The 23419-nt window shown below is 48.7% G+C and overlaps 1 protein-coding gene across 1 annotated transcript in view; it reads left to right on the top strand.

Moving 5' to 3' along the window:
- Nucleotides 1-23419, top strand: part of LOC149913294 (telomerase protein component 1-like) — a 53424-nt gene that overhangs the window by 11846 nt on the left and 18159 nt on the right. Inside the window, 5 exon segments of the mRNA XM_090130229.1 lie at nucleotides 3226-3291; nucleotides 8546-8643; nucleotides 13248-13285; nucleotides 13288-13362; nucleotides 17361-17470. Of these exon segments, the coding sequence (XP_089986355.1) occupies nucleotides 3226-3291; nucleotides 8546-8643; nucleotides 13248-13285; nucleotides 13288-13362; nucleotides 17361-17470 (387 nt within the window).

Below are 23419 nucleotides of genomic sequence, written 5' to 3'. Positions count from 1 at the left end.
AACGACCCCATTGATGGCCCCATTATGACCCCATTAATGACCCCATTATGACCCCATTATGACCCCATTAACGACGCTATTGACCACCCGATTACTGACCCCGTTGATGACCACGTTGATGACCCCATTATGACCCCATTAATTATCCTATTAATGAGCCCATTAATGAGCCCGTTAACGACCCCATTGATGACCCCTTAATGACCCCATTGACGACCCCATTAATGACCCCATTACTGACCCCATTGACGACCCCATTAATGACCTCATTAACGACCCCATTAATGAACCCATTGACGTCTTCGTTAATTACCCTATTAATGACCCCATTGATGACCCCATTGATGTCCCCATTAACGACCTCATTGACGACCCCATTAACGACCCTATTGACGACCCCATTAATGACCCCATTGACGTCCCCGTTAATTACCCTATTAATGACCCCAGTAACGACCCCATTGATGACCCCATTGAAGACCCCATTAACGACGCTATTGACGACCCCATTACTGACCCCATTGATGACCCCATTAATTATCCTATAACGACCCCATTAACGACCCCATCAACAAGTACCGCACGCGGCTGCACAAGGTGGGCCTCCTCACTCATTAATTACCCCCTTAACGAAGCCGTTAATTGCCCCGGGAGCGGCCCCATGGATGGCCCCATTAACGACCCCATTGATGGCCCCGTTGATGACCCCATTAATTGTCCTATAACGACCCCATTAACGACCCCATCAACAAGTACCGCACGCGGCTGCACAAGGTGGGCCTCCTCACTCATTAATTACCCCCTTAACGAAGCCGTTAATTGCCCCGGGAGCGGCCACATGGATGGCCCCATTAACGACCCCATTGATGACCCCGTTGATGACCCCATTGACGACCCCATTAATGACCCCATTAACGACCCTATTGACCACCCCATTACTGACCATATTGACGACCCCATTATGACCCCATTAATTATCCTATAGTGACCCCATTAATGACCCCGTTACTGACCCCATTGACGACCCCATTAATGACCTCATTAACGACCCCGTTAATGACCCCATTGACGTCCCCGTTAATTACCCTTTTAATGACCCCATTGATGACCCCATTGATGTCCCCATTAACGACCTCATTGACGACCCCATTAACGACCCTATTGACAACCCGATTAATGACCCCATTGACGTCCCCGTTAATTACCCTATTAATGACCCCAGTAACGACCCCGTTGATGACCCCATCATGACCCTATTAATTACCCTATTAATGAACCCATTGACGACCCCATTGACGACCCCATTAACGACCCCATGAACGACCCCATTAATGACCTCATTAACGACCCCATTAATGACCCCATTAACGACCCCATTGACGACCCCATTAACGACCCCATTAACGACCCCATTGACGACCCCATTAACGACCCTATTGACGACCCCATTACTGACCCCATTACTGACCCCATTGATGACCCCATTATGACCCCATTAATTATCCTACTAATGACCCCATTAATGAGCCCATTAACGACCCGATTGACAACCCCATTAATGACCCTATTGACCACCCCATTACTGACCCCATTGACGACCCCATTGCCCCCATTGCCCCCATTGCCCCCACTGACCTCATTGATGACCCTATTGACCCCATTGTCCCCACTGACCCCATTAATGACCCCATTGTCCCCACTGACCCCATTAATGACCCCATTGCCCCCATTGTCCCCACTGACCCCATTGACCCCACTGACCCCATTGATGACCCTATTGACCCCATTGACCCCACTGACCCCATTAATGACCCCATTGTCCCCACTGACCCCACTGACCCCATTAATGACCCTATTGGCCCCATTGCCCCCATTGACCCCATTAACCACCCTGACCCCAATCCCCCAGTGTCCCCATTTCCCCCATTGCCCCCATGGCCCCCATTGTCCCTACTGACCCCATTGATCCTACTGACCCCATTGACCCCATTGATCCTATTACCCCCATTGCCCCCATTGCCCCTATAGACCCCATTGTCCCCATTGCCCCCATTGCCCCCATTGACCCCAATTCCCCTTTGGCCCCATTGACCCCATTGCCCCTATTGGCCCCATTGTCCCCACTGACCCCATTGACCCCATTTCCCCCATTTCCACCATTTCCCCCATTAACCCCATTGACCCCATTGCCCCCATTTCCCCCATTGACCCCAAAGCCCCCATTGACCCCATTGACCCCATTGCCCCCATTGCCCCCAATCCCCCATTGCCCGCATTGACCCCATTGACCCCAAAGCCCCCAATGCCCCCATTGCCCCCATTGCCCCCATTGCCCCCATTGACCCCACTGACCCCAAAGCCTCCATTGCCCCCATTTCCCCCAATTCCCCTTTGACCCCATTGCCCCCATTGCCCCTATTGACCCCATTGTCCCCACTGACCCCAAAGCCCCCATTGACCCCATTGACCCCATTGCCCCCAATTCCCCCAATCCTCCATTGCCCCCATTGACCCCATTGACCCCACTGACCCCAATTCCCCCATTGACCCCACTGACCCCATAGACGCAATTGACCCCATTGCTCCCATTGCCCCAATGACCCCAATTCCCCTTTGGCCCCATTGACCCCAATTCCCCTATTGACCCCATTGTCCCCATTTCCCCCATTGCCCCCATTGACCCCACTGACCCCATTGTCCCTATTGCCCCAATGACCCCAATTCCCCCAATTCCCCTTTGACCCCATTGCCCCTATTGGCCCCATTGCCCCCATGGCCCCCATTGTCCGTACTGACCCCATTGATCCTACTGACCCCATTGACCCCATTGACTCCATAAACTCCACCGACCCCATTGCCCCCATTGCCCCCATTTCCCCCATTGCCCCCATTGCCCCCATTGATCCTATTACCCCCATTGCCCCTATCGACCCCACTGACCCCATTGTCCCCATTGCCCCCATTGACCCCAATTCCCCCAATTCCCCTTTGACCCCATTGACCCCATTGCCCCCAATCCCCCATTGCCCGCATTGACCCCAAAGCCCCCAATGCCCCCATTGATCCCATTGCCCCCAATTCCCCCATTGACCCCTCTGACCCCATAAATGCAATTGACCCCATTGTCCCCATTGCCCCAATGACCCCACTGACCCCATTGTCCCCATTGCCCCCATTTCCCCCATTGCCCCCATTGCCCCCCTGACCCTACAAACGCCCCTATAGGGCCCACGCGGACGTCGCCGCGGCTGCCGTCGCCCCAGGACCCCACAGCGCCGCGTCACCCCACAGGTGACATGGGGGGCACCGGGGGGGGGGGGGAGGTGACATTTGGGGACATTTGGGGCCATTTTAGGGTCATTTTAGGGTCATTTTGGGGCCATTTTGGGGTCATTTTGGGACATTTTGGGTCAATTTTTGGCCATTTTAGGGCCATTTTGGATCTATTTGGGGTCATTCGGGTCCTTTTGGGGCCATTTTGGGACATTTTAGGGTCATTTTAGGGCCATTTGGGTCCATTTAGGGCCATTTTAGGGCCATTTTAGGGTCATTTTAGGGTCATTTTGGGGCCATTTTGGGTCATTTTGGGACATTTTAGGGTCATTTTAGGGTCATTTTGGGGCCATTTTGGGACATTTTTGGGCCATTTTGGGATATTTTGGGTCCATTTGGGGCCATTTTGGGACATCTTGGGAAATTTCGGGACATTTTGGGTCCATTTTTGGCCATTTTGGTCCATTTTGTGGCCATTTTGGGCCATTTTGGGACATTTTGGGTCCATTTCAGGACATTTTGGGGACATTTTAGGGTCATTTTGGATCCATTTATGGCCATTTTGGGGCCATTTTGGGACATTTTGGGCCATTTTGGGACATTTTGGATCTATTTGGGGTCATTCGGGTCCTTTTGAGGCCATTTTGGGACATTTTGGGTCATTTTAGGGTCATTTTGGGGCCATTTTGGGACATTTTGGGACATTTGGGTCCATTTTGGGTCCATTTTGGGACATTTTGGACCATTTTGGGTTCATTTTGGGGCCATTTTGGGACATTTTTGGCCATTTTGGGTCCATTTTGGGACATATTGGGACATTTTTGGGGCCATTTTGGGCCATTTTGGGTCCATTTTAGGGTCATTTTAGGGCCATTTTGGGACATTTTGGGAAATTTTGGGACATTTTGGGTCCATTTTAGGGCCGTTTTGGGGCCATTTTGGGCCATTTTAGGGTCATTTTGGGTCCATTTTGGGACATTTTGGGACATTTTAGGGTCATTTTGGATCCATCTATGGCCATTTTGGGGCCATTTTGGGACATTTTGGACGATTTTGGGTTCATTTTTGGTGCCATTTGGGACATTTTAGGGTCATTTTGGGTCATTTTAGGGTCATTTTGGGGCCGTTTTGGGCCGTTTTGAGACAATTTTGGGACATTTTGGGAAATTTGGGGACATATTGGGACATTTTGGGTCAATTTTTGGCCATTTTAGGGCCATTTTGGATCTATTTGGGGTCATTCGGGTCCTTTTGGGGCCATTTTGGGACATTTTAGGGGCATTTTGGGGCCATTTTAGGGCCATTTTAGGGCCATTTTGGGACATTTTTGGGGCCATTTTGGGGCCATTTTGGGTTCATTTTGAGGCCATTTTGGGACATTTTGGGTCCATTTCAGGACATTTTGGGGACATTTTAGGGTCATTTTGGATCCATTTATGGCCATTTTGGGGCCATTTTGGATCTATTTGGGGTCATTCGGGTCCTTTTGAGGCCATTTTGGGACATTTTGGGTCATTTTAGGGTCATTTTGGGGCCATTTTGGGACATTTTGGGGCCATTTTAGGGTCATTTTAGGGACATTTTGGGGACCATTTTGGGTCCATTTTGGGACATTTTGGGGACATTTTGGGACATTTTGGGTCATTTTGGGTCCATTTTGAGGCCATTTTGGGGCCATTTTGGGTCAATTTTGGGCCATTTTGGGTCCATTTGGGGCCATTTTGGGACATTTTGGGTCAATTTTTGGCCATTTTGTGCCATTTTAGGGTCATTTTGGGGCCATTTTGGGGCCATTTTGGGACATTTTGGGTCAATTTGGGTCCATTTTGGGATATCTTGGGACATTTTACGGCCATTTTAGGGCCATTTTGGGGCCATTTTGGGCCATTTTAGGGTCATTTTGGGTCCATTTTGGGACATTTTGGGACATTTTAGGTCCATTTTGGGTCCATTTTGGGACATTTTGGGACATTTTAGGGCCATTTTGGGGACATTTTGGGACATTTTGGGACATTTTAGGGCCATTTTGGGTCCATTTTGGGACATTTTGGGACATTTTAGGGCCATTTTGGGGACATTTTAGGACATTTTGGGACATTTTGGGGCCATTTTGGGTCAATTTTGGGCCATTTTGGGAAATTTTGGGTCAATTTTGGGTCAATTTTGGGCCATTTTTGGCCATTTTGGGGCCATTTGGGGTCCATTTTTGGACATTTTTGGGTCAATTTTTGGCCATTTTGGGCCATTTTAGGTCAATTTTGGAACATTTTGGGGACATTTTGGGACATTTTGGGTCATTTTGGGTCCGTTTTGAGGCCATTTTGGGCCATTTTGGGTTATTTTAGGGTCATTTTTGGGTCATTTTGGGATATTTTGGGACATTTTGGGCCATTTTGGGTCCATTTTGGGGCCATTTGGGGCCATTTGGGGTCAATTTTTGGCCATTTCGGGCCATTTTGGGTTCATTTTTGGGGCCATTTGGGCCATTTTGGGTCATTTTGGGTCATTTTAGGGTCATTTTAGGGCCATTTTGGGGTCACTTGTGTCCATTTTGGGTCCATTTATGGCCATTTTGGGTCCATTTATGACCATTTTGGGGTCAATTGTGTCCGTTTTCGGTCCATTTATGGCCATTTTGCGTCAATTTGTGTCCATTTATGGCCATTTTGGGGTCATTTGTGTCCATTTGTGTCCATTTGTGGCCATTTGTGGCCATTTATGGCCATTTTGGGTGCATTTATGACCATTTTGGGTCCATTTGTGTCCATTTTGGGTCCATTTATGACCATTTTGGGTTCATTTGTGGCCATTTTGGGCTCAATTATGACCATTTTGGTGTAATTTGTGTCCATTTATGGCCATTTTGGGTCCATTTATGGCCCTTTTGGGTCCATTTGTGTCCATTTTGGGTCCATTTATGGCCATTTTGGGGTCACTTGTGTCCATTTATGGCCATTTTGGGTCCATTTGTGTCCATTTATGGCCATTTTTAGTCCATTTGTGTCCATTTTGGGTCCATTTATGGCCATTTTGGGTCAATTTGTGTCCATTTGTGTCCATTTGTGTCCATTTGTGACCATTTTGGGTCCATTTTGGGGTCATTTGTGACCATTTATGGCCATTTTGGGTCCATTTATGGCCATTTTGGGGTCATTTGTGACCATTTATGGCCATTTTGGGGTCCATTTATGGCCATTTTGGGTCCATTTTGTGACCATTTGTGACCATTTATGGCCATTTTGGGTCCATTTATGGCCATTTTGGGGTCATTTGTGTCCATTTGTGTCCATTTTGGGTCCATTTATGGCCATTTTGGGGTCATTTATGGCCATTTTGCGGTCATTTGTGTCCATTTTGGGTCCATTTATGGCCATTTTTGGGCCATTTGTGTCCATTTGTATCCATTTTGGGTCCATTTGTGTCCATTTATGGCCATTTTGTGTCCATTTGTGTCCATTTTGGGTCCATTTATGGCCATTTTGGGGTCAATTGTGGCCATTTTGGGTCAATTTATGTCCATTTTGGGACATTTGTGACCATTTTGGGTCCATTTTGGGTCCATTTATGGCCATTTTGGGTCCATTTGTGGCCATTTTGGGCTCAATTGTGACCATTTTGGGGTCATTTGTGACCATTTGTGTCCATTTTGGGTCCATTTATGGTCATTTATGGCCATTTTGGGGTCATTTGTGACCATTTATGGCCATTTTGGGGTCACTTGTGACCATTTCGTGACCATTTTTGACCATTTTGGGTCCATTTGTGTCCATTTTGTGGTCATTTGGTTTCATTTTGGGTCCATTTGTGGCCATTTTTGGCCATTTTAGGGCCATTTTGGATCGATTTGGGTCCATTTTGGGTCCATTTATGGCCATTTTGGGGTCATTTATGGCCATTTTGGGTCCATTTTGGGGCCATTTGTGACCATTTATGGCCATTTTGGGGTCATTTGTGTCCATTTGTGACCATTTTGGGTCCATTTATGGTCATTTATGGCCATTTTGGGGTCATTTGTGACCATTTTGGGTCCATTTATGGCCATTTTGGGGTCATTTGTGACCATTTATGGCCATTCTGGGTCCATTTATGGCCATTTTGGGTCAATTTGTGACCATTTTGGGGTCATTTGTGTCCATTTGTGTCCATTTTGGGTCCATTTATGACCCTTTTGGGTCAATTTATGGCCATTTTGGGTCCATTTATGGCCATTTTGGGGTCATTTGTGGCCATTTTGGGACAATTTGTGACCATTTGTGTCCATTTTGGGTCCATTTATGGCCATTTTGGGGTCATTTGTGACCATTTATGGCCATTTTGGGTCCATTTATGGCCATTTTGGGTCAATTTGTGACCATTTGTGGCCATTTTGGGTCCATTTATGTCCATTTTGTGTCCATTTATGGCCATTTTGGGTCCATTTGTGACCATTTTGGGTCAATTTGTGTCCATTTATGGCCATTTTGGGTCCAGTTATGACCATTTTGGGGCCATTTGTGACCATTTTGTGTCCATTTGGGTCCATTTTGGGACATTTGTGACCATTTCTGGCCATTTTGTGTCCATTTGTGTCCATTTTGGGTCCATTTATGGCCATTTTGGGCTCAATTGTGACCATTTTGGGTCCATTTGTGACCATTTTGGGGTTATTTGTGTCCATTTATGGCCATTTTGGGTCAATTTATGACCATTTTGTGTCCATTTGTGTCCATTTTGGGTCCATTTATGGCCATTTTGGGTCCATATATGACCATTTTGGGGCCATTTGTGTCCATTTGTATTGATTTTGGGTCCATTTGTGTCCATTTATGGCCATTTTGGTCCATTTATGGCCATTTTGTGTCAATTTATGACCATTTTGTGTCCATTTGGGTCCATTTTGGGTCCATTTATGTCCATTTGTGTCCATTTTGGGTACATTTGTGGCCATTTTGGGGTCATTTGTGTCCATTTTGGGTCCATTTATGGCCATTTTGGGTCATTTGTGACCATTTCTGGCCATTTTGGGTCCATTTCTGGCCATTTTGGGGTCATTTGTGACCATTTCTGGCCATTTTGGGTCCATTTGTGTCCATTTTGGGTCAATTTGTGACCATTTCTGGCCATTTTGGGTCCATTTGTGACCATTTTGTGTCCATTTGTGGCCATTTTGGGTCCATTTGTGTCCATTTCGGGTCCATTTGTGGCCATTTTGGGCCCATTTGTGGCCATTTTGGGTCCATTTGTGGCCATTTTGGGCTCACTTGGGCTCGTTTTGGGGTCGGTGCCCCCTCAGGGCTCGCTGCCTCCGTCCCTTTTCACGCTGCGATCCCTCGTGCGACGTTTGCACATCTGTGAGCCAAGGGAGAACGTGGCTGCGCTGCTGGGACGCAGGTGGGCTTTGGGGGCAGAAAGGGGGGTTTTGGGGAGAAAAATGGGGATTTTGGGGTCAGAAATGGAGACTTGGGGGCTTTTGTGGGTCACAAATGGGGATTTGGGGGAGAAAAATGGGGATTTTGGGGTCAGAAATGGGGATTTGGGGACTTTTGGGGAGAAAAATGGGGATTTTGGGGCAGAAATGGGGATCTGGGGGACAAAAATGGGGATTTGGGGGGAAAAAATGGGGATTTTGGGACTTTTGGGGGGCAGAAATGGGGATTTTGGGGGCAGAAATGGAGATTTTGGGGGACAGAAATGGCGATTTGGGGGACTTTTGCAGGGCAGAAATGGGGATTTTGGGGGCAGAAATGGAGATTTGGGGACTTTTGGGGGCAGAAAGGGGGATTTTGGGGAGAAAAATGGGGATTTTGGGGGCAGAAATGGGGATTTGGGGGGACAGAAACTGGAATTTTGGGACTTTTGGGGGACAGAATTGGGGATTTGGGGGCAGAAATGGGGATTTGGGGGAGAAAAATGGGGATTTTGGGGTCAGAAATGGGGATTTGGGTTCTTTTGGGGGGCAGAAATGGGGATTTTGGGGGCAGAAATGGGGATTTGGGGGAGAAATGGGGATATGGGGACTTTTGGGGGACAGAAATGGGGATTTTGGGGAGAAAAATGGGGATTTTGGGGGCAGAAAGGGGGATTTTGGGGACTTTTGGAGGGCAGAAATGGTGATATAGGGGTCAGAAATGGGGATTTTGGGGGCAGAAATGGGGATTTGGGGGGCAGAAAGGGGGATTTTGGGGTCAGAAAGGGGGATTTGGGGGACTTTTGGGGGCAGAAAGGGGGATTTTGGGGAGAAAAATGGGGATTTTGGGGGCACAAAAGGCGATTTGGGGACTTTAGGGGGAGAAAAATGGGGATTTTGGGGTCAGAAATGGGGATTTTGGGGTCAGAAAGGGGGACTTGGGGGCAGAAATGGGGATTTGGGGGCAGAAATGGGGATTTTGGGGAGAAAAATGGGGATTTTGGGGGCAAAAATGGGGATTTTGGGGGCAGAAATGGGGATTTGGGCACTTTTGGGGGGCAGAAATGGGGATTTTGGGGGCAGAAATGGAGATTTTGGGGGACAGAATCTGGAATTTTGGGACTTTTGGGGGACAGAATTGGGGATTTGGGGGCAGAAATGGGGATTTTGGGGAGAAAAATGGGGATTTTGGGGGCAGAAATGGGGATTTGGGGACTTTTGGGGGCAGAAATGGGGATTTTGGGGGTCAGAAACTGGGATTTTGGGACTTTGGGGGGCAGAAATGGGGATTTGGGGCCCATAAATGGGGATTTGGAGACTTTTGGGGGACAGAAATGGGGATTTTGGGGGCAGAAATGGGGATTTGGGGGCAGAAATGGGGATTTGAGGTATTAGAAATGGGGATTTTGGGGAGAAAAATGGGGATTTTGGGGTCAGAAATGGGGACTTTGGGGGCAGGAATGGGGATTTGGGCACTTTTGGGGGACAGAAATGGGGTTTTTGGGGGTCAGAAACTGGGATTTTGGGACTTTTGGGGGCAGAAAGGGGGATTTTGGGGGCAGAAATGGGGATTTGGGGAATTTTGGAGGGCAGAAAGGGGGATTTTGGGGGTAGAAATGGGGATTTGGGGGCAGAAATGGGGATTTAGGGGTCAGAAATGGGGATTTATTGGTCAGTAATGGGGATTTTGAGGGCAGAAATGGGGATTTGGGGGCAGAAATGGGGATTTTGGGGAGAAAAATGGGGATTTTGGGGGCAGAAAGGGGGATTTTGGGACTTTTGGGGGGCAGAAATGGGGATTTCGGGATCAGAAATGGGGATTTTGGGGTCAGAAATGCGGATTTGGGCACTTATGGGGGGCAGAAATGGGGATTTTGGGGGATAGAAGTGGGGATTTTGGGGTCAAAAAGGGGGATTTTGGGGACTTTTGGGGGCAGAAAGGGGGATTTGGGGGAGAAAAATGGGGATTTTGGGGGCAGAAATGGGAATTTTGGGGACTTTTGGGGTGCAGAAATGGGGATTTTGGGGGCAGAAATGGGGATTTGGGGGATAGAAGTGGGGATTTTGGGGGCAGAAATGGGGATTTTGGGGGCAGAAATGGGGATTTGGGGACTTTTGGGGGCAGAAATGGGGATTTGGGGGGTCAGAAATAGGGATTTAGGGGCAGAAAGGGGGATTTTGGGGAGAAAAATGGGGATTTTGGGGGCAGAAATGGGGATTTGGGGGACAGAAATGGGGATTTTGGGCTCAGAAATAGGGATTTTGGGGACTTTTGGGGGCAGAAAGGGGGATTTGGGGGGCAGAAATGGGGATTTGGGGGAAAAAATGGGGATTTTGTGACTTTTGGGGGGCAGAAATGGGGATTTCGGGATCAGAAATAGGGATTTTGGGGTCAGAAATGCGGATTTGGGCACTTATGGGGGGCAGAAATGGTGATTTTGGGGGATAGAAGTGGGGATTTTGGGGTCAGAAAGGGGGATTTTGGGGACTTTTGGGGGCAGAAAGGGGGATTTTGGGGAGAAAAATGGGGATTTTGGGGGCAGAAATGGGGATTTGGGGACTTTTGGGGGGCAGAAATGGGGATTTTGGGGGCAGAAATGGGGATTTGGGGGACAGAAATGGGGATTTTGGGCTCAGAAATGGGGATTTTGGGGACTTTTGGGGGCAGAAAGGGGGATTTGGGGGGCAGAAATGGGGATTTGGGGGAAAAAATGCGGATTTTGGGACTTTTGGGGGGCAGAAATGGGGATTTCGGGATCAGAAATAGGGATTTTGGGGTCAGAAATGCGGATTTGGGCACTTATGGGGGGCAGAAATGGTGATTTTGGGGGATAGAAGTGGGGATTTTGGGGTCAGAAAGGGGGATTTTGGGGACTTTTGGGGGCAGAAAGGGGGATTTTGGGGAGAAAAATGGGGATTTTGGGGGCAGAAAGGGGGATTTGGGGACTTTTGGGGGCAGAAAGGGGGATTTTGGGGAGAAAAATGGGGATTTTGGGGGCTTTGGGGGAGTCAGAAATGGGGATTTTGGGGCCATTAATGGGATTTGGGGCCATTAATGGGAAAATTGGGGCCATTAATGGGGTTTTGGGGGCCATTAATGGGGATTTGGGGCCATTAATGAGGAATTTGTGGCCATTAATGGGGATTTGGGGCAATTAATGGGCATTAATGAGCAATTAATAGGGATTTGGGGCAATTAATGGGGATTTGGGGTCATTAATGGGGAATTTGGGGCAATTAATGGTGATTTTTGGGCCATTAATGGGCATTAATGAGCAATTAATGGGGATTTTAAGCCCATTAATGGGATTTGGGGGCCATTAATGGGGTTTTGGGGGCCATTAATGGGGTTTGGGGGCAATTAATGGGGATTTGGGGCCATTAATGGGCAATTAATAGGGATTTTGAGCAATTAATGGGGAATTTGGGGCAATTAATGGACATTAATGGCCAATTAATGGGGTTTTTGGGGCCCATTAATGGGATTTGGTGCAATTAATGGGGTATTTGGGGCAATTAATGGGAAAATTGGGGCAATTAATGGGGAATTCGGGGCAATTAATGGTGATTTTTGGGCCATTAATGGGCATTAATGGGCAATTAATGGGGTTTTTGGGCCCATTAATGGGATTTGGGGGCAATTAATGGGGATTTGGGGCCATTAATGGGCAATTAATGGGGATTTTGGGCCTATTAATGGGATTTGGGGCCCATTAATGGGGTTTGGGGGCAATTAATGGGATTTGGGGGCAATTAATGGCAAAATTGGGGCAATTCATTGGGAATTCGGGGCAATTAATGGTGATTTTTGGGCCATTAATGGGCATTAATGGGCAATTAATGGGGTTTTTAACCCCATTAATGGGATTTGGGGGGCAATTAATGGGGAATTTGGGGCCATTCATGGGCTTTAATGGGCAATTAATGGGGATTTGGGGCCCATTAATGGGATTTGGGGGCAATTAATGGGAAAATTGGGGCCATTAATGGGGAATTTGGGGCCTTTAATGGGCATTAATGGGCAATTAATGGGGAATTTGGTGCAATTAATGGGGAATTTGTGGCCATTAATGGGGATTTGGGGCAATTAATGGGCGTTAATGGGCAATTAATGGGCATTAATGGGCAATTAATGGGGATTTGGGGCAATTAATGGGAAAATTGGGGCAATTAATGGGGTTTTTAGGGCCATTAATGGGCATTAATGGGCAATTAATGGGGATTTGGGGCAATTAATGGGGAATTTGGGGCAATTAATGGTGATTTTTGGGCCATTAATGGGCAATTAATGGGGATTTTGGGCCCATTAATGGGATTTGGGGGCCATTAATGGGGTTTTTGGGGCCATTAATGGGGTTTGGGGGCAATTAATGGGCAATTTGGGGCAATTAATGGGGAATTTGGGGCAATTAATGGTGATTTTTGGGGCCATTAATGGGCATTAATGGGCAATTAATGAGGATTTGGGGCAATTAATGGGGTTTTTGTGCCCATTAACGGGGTTTTTGGGGCCATTATTGGGATCTGGGGGGCAGCTGAGGGGCTTTGGGTTCTCCTGCCTGTGACCCCGATGACCTTTGACCCCCAGGACGTTGACCTCTGACCCCCGACCCCGCCTCCCCCCCCCCCAACGTGGGAACGGCTGCTGAGCGCTGGGGGCGTGGCCAGGATCCCCCGGGCCGTGACGTGGCAGCGTCTGATTGGTCGGTGCTCGGCTTTGGCCCCGCCCCCCGTCCGCCCCATTAAACTCCATTCATTTTTTTCCCCTATAACGACTGACCCCATAACTGACCCTATATGCGACCTCTGACCCTATAGTTGATCCTATATGTGACCCCGGATCCCATAGCTGACCCCTGGCCCTATAGCTGACCCTATAGCTGACTCCTGACCCTATAAGTGACCCCTGACCCCATAACTGACCCTATAACCGCCCCTATACCCGCCCCTATACCCGCCCCTATACCCGGCCCTATAGCTGACCCTATAACCACCCCTATATCTGGCCCTATAACCGCCCCTATAACTGACCCTATAACTCACCCTATAACTGACCCTATAACTGACCCTATGACCGCCCCTATAACCACCCCTATACCTGGCCCTATAACTGACCCTATAACTCACCCTATACCCGGCCCTATAACTGACCCTATAAGCAACCCTATACCCGCCCCTATACCCGCCCCTATACCCGGCCCTATAACTGACTCTATAACTCACCCTATACCCGCCCCTATAACAGCCCCTATAACCACCCCTATAACTGCCCCTATAACTGCCCCTATAACTGCCCCTATAACTGCCCCTATAACTGACCCTATAACTGCCCCTATAACTGACCCTATAACCGCCCCTATAACTGACCCTATAACTGACCCCATACCCGCCCCTATAACCGCCTCTATACCCGGCCCTATAACTGACCCTATAAGCAGCCCTATACCCGCCCCTATACCCGGCCCTATAACTTCCCCTATAACTGACCCTATAACTGACCCTATACCAGCCCCTATAACCGCCCCTATAACTGACCCTATAACTGACCCTATAAGTGACCCTATAACTGACCCTACAACTGCCCCTATACCCGGCCCTATAACTGGCCCTATAACTGCCCCTATACCCGCCCCTATAACTCACCCTATAACTGACCCTAAAGCTGACCCTATAACTGACCCTATAACCGCCCCTATACCCGACCCTACAACTGACCCTATAACCACCTCTATAACTGCCCCTATACCCAGCCCTATAACTGACCCTATAACTGACCCTACACCCGGCCCTATAACAACCCCCATACCCGGCCCTATAACAACCCCCATACCCGGCCCTATAATCGCCCCTATAACTGACCCCATAACTGACCCCTGACCCCATAGCTGACTCCTAACCCTATAAGTGACCCCTGACCACATAACTGACCCCTGACCCTATAGCTGACCCTATAGCTGACTCCTGACCCTATAACTGACCCCATAACTGACCCCTGACCCCATATCTGACCCCTGACCCCATAATTGACCCTATAGCTGACTCCTGACCCTATAAGTGACCCCTGACCCCATAACAGACCTCTGACCCTATAACTGACCCCATATCTGCTTCCAGACCCTATAGCTGACCCCTGACCCTATAGGTGACCCTATAGGTGACCCCTGACCCTATAGGTGACCCCTGACCCCATAACTGACCCTATAGCTGACTCCTGACCCTATAACTGGCCCCATAACTGGCCCCTGACCCCATAACAGACCCCTGACCCTATAAGTGCCCCTGACCCCATAACTGACCCTATAGCTGACTCCTAACCCTATGAGTGACCCCTGACCCCATAACTGGCCCTATAACCGCCACTATGCCCGGCCCTATAACTGACCCTAAAAATGGCCCTATAACTGCCCCTATACCTGCCCCTATAACTGCCCCTATACCCGGCCCTATAACTGACCCTATAACTCACCCTATAACTCACCCTATACCCGCCCCTATAACTGACCGTATAACTCATGCTATACCCGGCCCTATACCCGCCCCTATAACTCACCCTATTACCGCCCCTATAACCGCCCCTATAACCGCCCCTATAACTGACCCTATACCCGCCCCTATAACTGACCCTATAAGCAGCCCTATAACTGCCCCTATACCCGCCCCTATAACTGACCCTATAACTCACCCTATAACTGACCCTATATCCGGCCCTATGACTCACCCTATAACTCACCCTATAACTCACCCTATAACTCACCCTATAACTGACCCTATAACTCACCCTATAACTCACCCTATAACTCACCCTATAACTGATCCTATACCCGCCCCTATAACTCACCCTATAACTCACCCTGTAACCGACCCTATACCCGCCCCTATACCCGGCCCTATAACTCACCCTATACCCGCCCCTATACCTGACCCTATAACTGACCCTATAACTCACCCTATAACTGACCCTATAACCGCCCCTATAACTGCCCCTATACCTGCCCCTATAACTGACCCTATAACTGCCCCTATAACTCACCCTATAACTCACCCTATAACCGCCCCTATAACTGACCCTATAACTGACCCTATGACCTCCCCTATAACCACCCCTATACCCGGCCCTATAACTGACCCTATAAGCAACCCTATACCCGCCCCTATACCCCCCCCTATAACTCTCCCTATAACTGCCCCTATACCCGGCCCTATAACTGACCCTATAACTCTCCCTATAACTGCCCCTATACCTGCCCCTATAACTGACCCTATAACTGACCCTATACCCGCCCCTATAACTGCCCCTATAACTCACCCTATACCCACCCCTATAACTCACCCTATACCCGCCCCAATAACCGCCCCTATACCCGGCCCTATAACTGACCCTATAACTGCCCCAATAACCGCCCCTATACCCGGCCCTATAACTGACCCTATAACTGCCCCAATAACCGCCCCTATACCCGGCCCTATAACTGACCCTATAACTGCCCCAATAACCGCCCCTATACCCGGCCCTATAACTGACCCTATAACTGCCCCAGTAACCGCCCCTATACCCGGCCCTATAACTGACCCTATAACTGATCCTATAACCGCCCCTATACCTGACCCTATAACTCTCCCTATACCCGCCCCTATACCCGGCCCTATAACTCACCCTATAACTGCCCCTATAACTGCCCCTATAACTGCCCCTATAACTGATCCTATAACTCACCCTATAACTCACCCTATACTTGCCCCTATACCCGGCCCTATAACTCACCCTATACCCGCCCCTATAACTGACCCTATAACTGACCCTATAACTCACCCTATAACTGACCCTATACCCGCCCCTATACCTGCCCCTATAACTGACCCTATAACTCACCCTATACCCAACCCTACAACTGACCCTATACCCGCCCCTATACCCGGCCCTATAACTGCCCCTATACCCGCCCCTATAACTCACCCTATAACTGCCCCTATAACTGCCCCTATACCCGCCCCTATACCCGCCCCTATAACTCACCCTATAACTCACCCTATAACTGCCCCTATAACTGCCCCTATAACTGCCCCTATACCCGCCCCTATAACTCACCCTATAACTGCCCCTATAACTGCCCCTATAACTGCCCCTATACCCGCCCCTATAACTCACCCTATAACTGCCCCTATAACTGCCCCTATACCCGCCCCTATAACTCACCCTATAACTGCCCCTATAACTGCCCCTATACCCGCCCCTATAACTCACCCTATAACTGCCCCTATAACTGCCCCTATACCCGCCCCTATAACTCACCCTATAACTCACCCTATAACTCACCCTATAACTGCCCCTATAACTGCCCCTATAACTGCCCCTATAACTGCCCCTATACCCGCCCCTATAACTCACCCTATAACTCACCCTATAACTGCCCCTATAACTGCCCCTATACCCGCCCCTATAACTCACCCTATAACTCACCCTATAACTGCCCCTATAACTGCCCCTATACCCGCCCCTATAACTCACCCTATAACTCACCCTATAACTGCCCCTATAACTGCCCCTATACCCGCCCCTATAACTCACCCTATAACTCACCCTATAACTGCCCCTATAACTGCCCCTATACCCGCCCCTATAACTCACCCTATAACTCACCCTATAACTGCCCCTATAACTGCCCCTATACCCGCCCCTATAACTCTCGCACCCCCCGCCCAGACTCAGCACAGCTCCCCCTGCTGGCGCTGCTGCGCAACGTCCGCGCCGTGCTGCAGGCGGGGGTGCGAGGCCGGGCGCTGCAATGCATTGTGGGACGGCTGGAGGACCCGGTATGGGGGGGGGGGCTGTGGGGGCTGGGTGGGATTTATGGGGTTTTTTATGGGGGCTGTATGGGATTTATGGGGTCTGTATGGGATTTATGGGGTTTTTTATGGGGTCTGTATGGGATTTATGGGGTTTTTTATGGGGGCTGTATGGGATTTATGGGGTCTGTATGGGATTTATGGGGTTTTTTATGGGGGCTGTATGGGATTTATGGGGTCTGTATGGGATTTATGGGGTTTTATGGGGGCTGTATGGGATTTATGGGGTTTTTTATGGGGTCTGTATGGGATTTATGGGGTCTGTATGGGATTTATGGGGTCTGTATGGGATTTATGGGGTTTTGTGGGGGCTGTATGGGATTTTATGGGGTTTTGGGGTCTGTGGGGTCTGGATGGGGTTTGTGGGGTCTGGATGGGATTTTATGGGATTTATGGGGTCTGTGGGGTCTGGATGGGATTTATGGGGTTTTGTGGGGTCTGTATGGGATTTTATGGGGTCTGTGGGGTCTGTATGGGGTTTTGGGGTCTGTATGGGATTTTATGGGGTTTTGGGGTCTGTATGGGGTTTTGGGGTCTGTATGGGACTTTATGGGGTTTTTGGGGTCTGTATGGGATTTTATGGGATTTATGGGGTCTGTGGGGTCTGTATGGGATTTTATGGGGTCTGTGGGGTCTGTATGGGATTTATGGGGTCTGTATGGGATTTATGGGGTTTTATGGGGTCTGTATGGGATTTTATGGGGTTTTGGGGTCTGTATGGGATTTTATGGGGTTTGTGGGGTCTGTATGGTATTTTATGGGGTTTTGGGGTCTGCATGGGGTCTGGATGGGGTTTGTGGGGTCTGGATGGGGTCTGGATGGGATTTTTTGGGGTTTGTGGGGTCTGTATGGGATTTTATGGGGTCTGGATGGGATTTATTTGGTCTGTGGGGTCTGTATGGGATTTTATGGGATTTTATGGGGTCTGTGGGGTCTGTATGGGATTTATGGGGTCTGTATGGGATTTATGGGGTTTTATGGGGGCTGTATGGGATTTTATGGGATTTATGGGGTCTGTGGGGTCTGGATGGGATTTATGGGGTTTTATGGGGGCTGTATGGGATTTTATGGGGTCTGTGGGGTCTGTATGGGATTTATGGGGGCTGTATGGGATTTTATGGGATTTATGGGGTCTGTGGGGTCTGTATGGGATTTTATGGGGTTTGTGGGGTCTGTATGGGATTTTATGGGGTTTTGGGGTCTGTATGGGATTTTATGGGGTTTTATGGGGGCTGTATGGGATTTTATGGGATTTGTGGGGTCTGGATGGGATTTATGGGGTCTGTGGGGTCTGTATGGGGTTTTATGGGGTCTGTATGGGATTTTATGGGGTTTGTGGGGTCTGGGTGGGATTTATGGGGTCTGGATGCGGTTTTATGGGGTCTGTGGGGTCTGGATGGGGTTTTATGGGGGCTATATGGGATTTTATGGGATTTTATGGGGTCTGTGGGGTCTGTATGGGATTTTATGGGGTTTTGGGGTCTGGATGGGGTTTCATGGGATTTTTGGGGGTTTGTGGGGTCTGTATGGGATTTTATGGGGTCTGTATGGCATTTATGGGGTTTTATGGGGGCTGTATGGGATTTTATGGGGTCTGTATGGGATTTATGGGGTTTTATGGGGTCTGTATGGGATTTATGGGGTCTGTATGGGATTTTATGGGGTCTGTATGGGATTTATGGGGTTTGTGGGGTCTGTATGGGATTTTATGGGGTCTGTATGGGATTTTATGGGATTTTATGGGGTTTTGGGGTCTGTGGGGTCTGTATGGGATTTTATGGGGTTTGTGGGGTCTGGGTGGGATATATGGGGTTTTATGGGGGCTGTATGGGATTTATGGGGTTTGTAGGGTCTGTATGGGATTTTATGGGGTTTGTGGGGTCTGGGTGGGATATATGGGGTTTTATGGGGGCTGTATGGGATTTATGGGGTTTGTAGGGTCTGTATGGGATTTTATGGGGTTTGTGGGGTCTGTATGGGATTTGTGGGGTCTGTATGGGATTTTATGGGATTTATGGTGTCTGTGGGGTCTGTATGGGATTTTATGGGATTTTATGGGGTTTATGGGGTCTGGATTGGATTTATGGGGTCTGGATGGGATTTTATGGGGTTTTGGGGTCTGTATGGGATTTTATGGGGTTTGTGGGGTCTGGATGGGATTTTATGGGATTTTATGCGGTTTTGGGGTCTGTATGGGATTTTATGGGGTTTGTGGGGTCTGGATGGGATTTTTGGGGTTTTGTGGGGTCTGGATGGGATTTTATGGGATTTATGGGGTCTGTATGGGATTTTATGGGGTTTTATGGGGTCTGTGGGGTCTGGATGGGGTTTGAATGGGATTTTATGGGGTCTGTGGGGTCTGTATGGGGTTTGTGGGGTTTTGGGGTCTGGATGGGGTTTGTGGGGTCTGGATGGGATTTTGTGGGATTTATGGGGTTTTATGGGGTCTGTATGGGATTTATGGGGTTTTGTGGGGGCTGTATGGGGTTTTATAGGGTTTTGGGGTCTGTATGGGATTTTATGGGGTTTTGGAGTCTGTATGGGATTTATGGGGTTTTGTGGGGCCTGTATAGGATTTTATGGGGTTTTGGGGTCTGTATGGGATTTATGGGGTCTGGATGGGATTTTATGGGGTTTTGGGGTCTGGATGGGATCTGTATGGGATTTTATGGGGTTTGTGGGGTCTGTATGGGATTTATGGGTTTTTTTATGGGGTCTGTATGGGATTTATGGGGTTTGTGGGGTCTGTATGGGATTTATGGGGTTTTATGGGGGCTGTATGGGATTTTATGGGGTCTGTATGGGATTTATGGGGTTTTATGGGGGGCTGTATGGGGTTTTGTGGGGTCTGTATGGGATTTTATGGGGTTTTGGGGTCTGTATGGGATTTTATGGGGCTTGGGGGTCTGTGGGGTCTGGATGGGGTTTGAATGGGATTTTATGGGGTCTGTGGGGTCTGTATGGGGTTTGTGGGGTCTGGATGGGATTTTATGGGATTTATGGGGTCTGTGGGGACTGTATGGGATTTTATGGGGTTTTGTGGGGTCTAGATGGGATTTTATGGGGTTTTGGGGTCTGCATGGGGTCTGGATGGGGTTTTGGGGTCTGGATGGGGTCTGGATGGGATTTTTTGGGGTTTGTGGGGTCTGTATGGGATTTTATGGGGTCTGGATGGGATTTATTTGGTCTGTGGGGTCTGTATGGGATTTTATGGGATTTTATGGGGTCTGTGGGGTCTGTATGGGATTTATGGGGTCTGTATGGGATTTATGGGGTTTTATGGGGGCTGTATGGGATTTTATGGGATTTTATGGGGTCTGTGGGGTCTGTATGGGATTTATGGGGGCTGTATGGGATTTTATGGGATTTATGGGGTCTGTGGGGTCTGTATGGGATTTTATGGGGTTTGTGGGGTCTGTATGGGATTTTATGGGGTTTTGGGGTCTGTATGGGATTTTATGGGGTTTTATGGGGGCTGTATGGGATTTTATGGGATTTGTGGGGTCTGGATGGGATTTATGGGGTCTGTGGGGTCTGTATGGGGTTTTATGGGGTCTGTATGGGATTTTATGGGGTTTGTGGGGTCTGGGTGGGATTTATGGGGTCTGGATGCGGTTTTATGGGGTCTGTGGGGTCTGGATGGGGTTTTATGGGGGCTATATGGGATTTTATGGGATTTTATGGGGTCTGTGGGGTCTGTATGGGATTTATGGGGGCTGTATGGGATTTTATGGGATTTATGGGGTCTGTGGGGTCTGTATGGGATTTTATGGGGTTTGTGGGGTCTGTATGGGATTTTATGGGGTTTTGGGGTCTGTATGGGATTTTATGGGGTTTTATGGGGGCTGTATGGGATTTTATGGGATTTGTGGGGTCTGGATGGGATTTATGGGGTCTGTGGGGTCTGTATGGGGTTTTATGGGGTCTGTATGGGATTTTATGGGGTTTGTGGGGTCTGGGTGGGATTTATGGGGTCTGGATGCGGTTTTATGGGGTCTGTGGGGTCTGGATGGGGTTTTATGGGGGCTATATGGGATTTTATGGGATTTTATGGGGTCTGTGGGGTCTGTATGGGATTTTATGGGGTTTTGGGGTCTGGATGGGGTTTCATGGGATTTTTGGGGGTTTGTGGGGTCTGTATGGGATTTTATGGGGTCTGTATGGCATTTATGGGGTTTTATGGGGGCTGTATGGGATTTTATGGGGTCTGTATGGGATTTATGGGGTTTTATGGGGTCTGTATGGGATTTATGGGGTCTGTATGGGATTTTATGGGGTCTGTATGGGATTTATGGGGTTTGTGGGGTCTGTATGGGATTTTATGGGGTCTGTATGGGATTTTATGGGATTTTATGGGGTTTTGGGGTCTGTGGGGTCTGTATGGGATTTTATGGGGTTTGTGGGGTCTGGGTGGGATATATGGGGTTTTATGGGGGCTGTATGGGATTTATGGGGTTTGTAGGGTCTGTATGGGATTTTATGGGGTTTGTGGGGTCTGGGTGGGATATATGGGGTTTTATGGGGGCTGTATGGGATTTATGGGGTTTGTAGGGTCTGTATGGGATTTTATGGGGTTTGTGGGGTCTGTATGGGATTTGTGGGGTCTGTATGGGATTTTATGGGATTTATGGTGTCTGTGGGGTCTGTATGGGATTTTATGGGATTTTATGGGGTTTATGGGGTCTGGATTGGATTTATGGGGTCTGGATGGGATTTTATGGGGTTTTGGGGTCTGTATGGGATTTTATGGGGTTTGTGGGGTCTGGATGGGATTTTATGGGATTTTATGCGGTTTTGGGGTCTGTATGGGATTTTATGGGGTTTGTGGGGTCTGGATGGGATTTTTGGGGTTTTGTGGGGTCTGGATGGGATTTTATGGGATTTATGGGGTCTGTATGGGATTTTATGGGGTTTTATGGGGTCTGTGGGGTCTGGATGGGGTTTGAATGGGATTTTATGGGGTCTGTGGGGTCTGTATGGGGTTTGTGGGGTTTTGGGGTCTGGATGGGGTTTGTGGGGTCTGGATGGGATTTTGTGGGATTTATGGGGTTTTATGGGGTCTGTATGGGATTTATGGGGTTTTGTGGGGGCTGTATGGGGTTTTATAGGGTTTTGGGGTCTGTATGGGATTTTATGGGGTTTTGGAGTCTGTATGGGATTTATGGGGTTTTGTGGGGCCTGTATAGGATTTTATGGGGTTTTGGGGTCTGTATGGGATTTATGGGGTCTGGATGGGATTTTATGGGGTTTTGGGGTCTGGATGGGATCTGTATGGGATTTTATGGGGTTTGTGGGGTCTGTATGGGATTTATGGGTTTTTTTATGGGGTCTGTATGGGATTTATGGGGTTTGTGGGGTCTGTATGGGATTTATGGGGTTTTATGGGGGCTGTATGGGATTTTATGGGGTCTGTATGGGATTTATGGGGTTTTATGGGGGGCTGTATGGGGTTTTGTGGGGTCTGTATGGGATTTTATGGGGTTTTGGGGTCTGTATGGGATTTTATGGGGCTTGGGGGTCTGTGGGGTCTGGATGGGGTTTGAATGGGATTTTATGGGGTCTGTGGGGTCTGTATGGGGTTTGTGGGGTCTGGATGGGATTTTATGGGATTTATGGGGTCTGTGGGGACTGTATGGGATTTTATGGGGTTTTGTGGGGTCTAGATGGGATTTTATGGGGTTTTGGGGTCTGCATGGGGTCTGGATGGGGTTTTGGGGTCTGGATGGGGTCTGGATGGGATTTTTTGGGGTTTGTGGGGTCTGTATGGGATTTTATGGGGTCTGGATGGGATTTATTTGGTCTGTGGGGTCTGTATGGGATTTTATGGGATTTTATGGGGTCTGTGGGGTCTGTATGGGATTTATGGGGTCTGTATGGGATTTATGGGGTTTTATGGGGGCTGTATGGGATTTTATG

The sequence above is a fragment of the Phasianus colchicus genome, chromosome 39 (assembly GCF_987193195.1).
Source record: "Phasianus colchicus chromosome 39, bPhaCol1.hap1.1, whole genome shotgun sequence".
NCBI lineage: Eukaryota > Metazoa > Chordata > Aves > Galliformes > Phasianidae > Phasianus > Phasianus colchicus.
The sequence above is the reverse complement of the archived record's forward strand: the minus strand, read 5'-3'. Positions and strand labels throughout refer to the sequence as shown.